The sequence below is a fragment of the Branchiostoma belcheri genome, unplaced genomic scaffold (assembly GCF_001625305.1).
Source record: "Branchiostoma belcheri isolate BF01 breed outbred unplaced genomic scaffold, Haploidv18h27 scaffold1854, whole genome shotgun sequence".
Taxonomy (NCBI): Eukaryota; Metazoa; Chordata; class Leptocardii; order Amphioxiformes; family Branchiostomatidae; genus Branchiostoma; species Branchiostoma belcheri.
In genome coordinates this window covers 1-2,062 of record NW_017803329.1, presented here as the reverse complement: position 1 = coordinate 2,062, position 2,062 = coordinate 1, and the positions used below count along the sequence as shown (strand labels likewise).

Below are 2,062 nucleotides of genomic sequence, written 5' to 3'. Positions count from 1 at the left end.
CTCCGGCCAAGAAACCTGCTGCCAAGAAACCGACCAAGAAGACTCCGGCAAAGAAGACCGTCAAGAAGGCGGCGCCCGCCAAGAAGGCGTCCAAGCCCAAGAAGAAGTAAAGACCGGGCCGTCTAATTTCCTTCAAACCCCGGCCCTTTTCAGGGCCACACACATCCTTACGAAAGAACTATGTCTGACACCTCCAAGTTACCAATTTTCCACACAAATACACACGATACCCCCCCCCCCCCCGCAAAAAAAAAGAAGAAAGAAATGATACAAAGCTATTAATTAAAGAAGGCAAAAGTTAAAGAATGGAAGTCAAACGCCCCCCCCCCAATCACACACACACACACACACACATATACAGTCGCAATCGCATGTTGATAGTGTTAACGAAGAAACATACAGCCTAAATGCTAACCGACAAGTCTGATTTCGCTGACGCAGGCTATTCAGTTGTTGGCAGTATTGTATATTAATGTCTTCAACTTCACAATTGAGAAACGATAGTCTTGTCGCCTCGGTCCATCTATAGGCACGCGTGTACACTTGTCAAGCCAGTATAACCGTTCTATAGCGCCGAATTTCACACTTTCCTGTGCGCCCTTCCAAAAGTGCCGAGCTTGCTGCAAATATCGGATCCTGGAGTCGCGAAAACTGACCAATTGCAAGGTCTGGTTTGGACCAGAGAACCAATCAGGCAACAGGGTGTCGGCCAATTGAAGTCTACCGGCATCTAATTAGCGGGCGTTATAAATTCACTCTCCACCGTCGGTCGACTACTTTCATTGTCTTGCACTTGAGCGCAGACGAAGTTCATCCGACATGGCACGTACCAAGCAGACCGCCCGTAAATCCACCGGAGGCAAGGCCCCGAGGAAGCAGCTGGCAACCAAGGCTGCCCGCAAGAGCGCCCCGGCTACCGGAGGGGTGAAGAAGCCTCACCGCTACAGGCCCGGCACCGTGGCCCTGAGAGAGATTCGTCGCTACCAGAAGTCGACGGAGCTGCTCATTCGCAAGTTGCCCTTCCAGCGCCTGGTGCGAGAGATCGCCCAAGACTTCAAGACCGACCTGCGCTTCCAGAGCTCGGCGGTCATGGCCCTGCAGGAAGCCAGCGAGGCCTACCTGGTGGGTCTCTTCGAGGACACCAACCTGTGCGCCATCCACGCCAAGCGTGTGACCATCATGCCCAAGGACATTCAGCTCGCACGTCGCATCCGTGGCGAGCGTGCGTAAGGAGGATCCGAACAAGATCGACAACCCCGGCCCTTTTCAGGGCCACTCACCTATCCCCAAAAGATCTATATCGTTCACGATTCTTCAAACAACAGACAACACCAGATAGAAACACCATCTCATGCTTTACATGTAAACCAAAACAACAAACCTAGGAACTACTAAGGCAGACAAACGACCCCCCCCCCAACAACACAACACACTAGACTACACGTGTTCATTCTCTTCTATAAAAAGATATATACTAGTAGATGACATACTTGGTACCGTGTAGCAATGTTGTGCAATAAAAGTATAATCTACAGATATGTCAGCGAGCAATAGGACTGTCATGATATAGCAGTGTGATCATGTATTTTGTTTAGAAAGGAGTGGGACGTGCAAGGATGCGACTAAGTGTAGACAAGTGTCATGTGCGCTATATTTGCAGTTTTATTACTTGTATTTTTCATGACCTGTATTTTTTATTACTTTATTGTACAACAATCGTAGAGGGTAGGCATGATGATACAGTTCTTTCGAGAGGATGTGGGTGGCCCTGAAAAGGGCCGGGGTTTGGGGATGTGGGCCTCCGTCTGGAAATTACTGAGCCTTGCTGGTCTTCTTGGGGAGAAGTACGGCGTGAATGTTGGGGAGAACGCCGCCCTGAGCAATGGTGACGCCGGACAGCAGCTTGTTCAACTCCTCGTCGTTACGGACGGCCAGCTGAAGGTGACGGGGGATGATTCTGGTCTTCTTGTTGTCGCGAGCAGCGTTGCCGGCCAGCTCAAGGATCTCGGCCGTCAGGTACTCTAGCACCGCCGCCAGATACACCGGCGCACCGGCACCCACG

The 2,062-nt window shown here is 51.1% G+C and overlaps 2 protein-coding genes across 2 annotated transcripts; one reads left to right on the top strand and one right to left on the bottom strand.

The window, feature by feature from the left end:
• The first annotated feature begins 328 nt into the window (after positions 1 to 328).
• On the top strand, positions 329 to 1,276 carry LOC109467638 (histone H3). The gene has a single exon (XM_019765675.1). It carries the CDS (start codon positions 820 to 822, stop codon positions 1,228 to 1,230), a length of 411 nt encoding a protein of 136 aa, XP_019621234.1. The 5' UTR covers positions 329 to 819; the 3' UTR covers positions 1,231 to 1,276.
• Positions 1,277 to 1,690: 414 nt separating this feature from the next.
• Positions 1,691 to 2,058, bottom strand: LOC109467637 (late histone H2A.L3-like; the record flags this gene model as incomplete). The annotated part of the gene is made up of 1 exon (XM_019765674.1): positions 1,691 to 2,058. A coding segment is annotated over one exon (246 nt), but the record flags the coding sequence as incomplete, so codon positions are not given.
• Between the last annotated feature and the right edge of the window lie 4 nt (positions 2,059 to 2,062).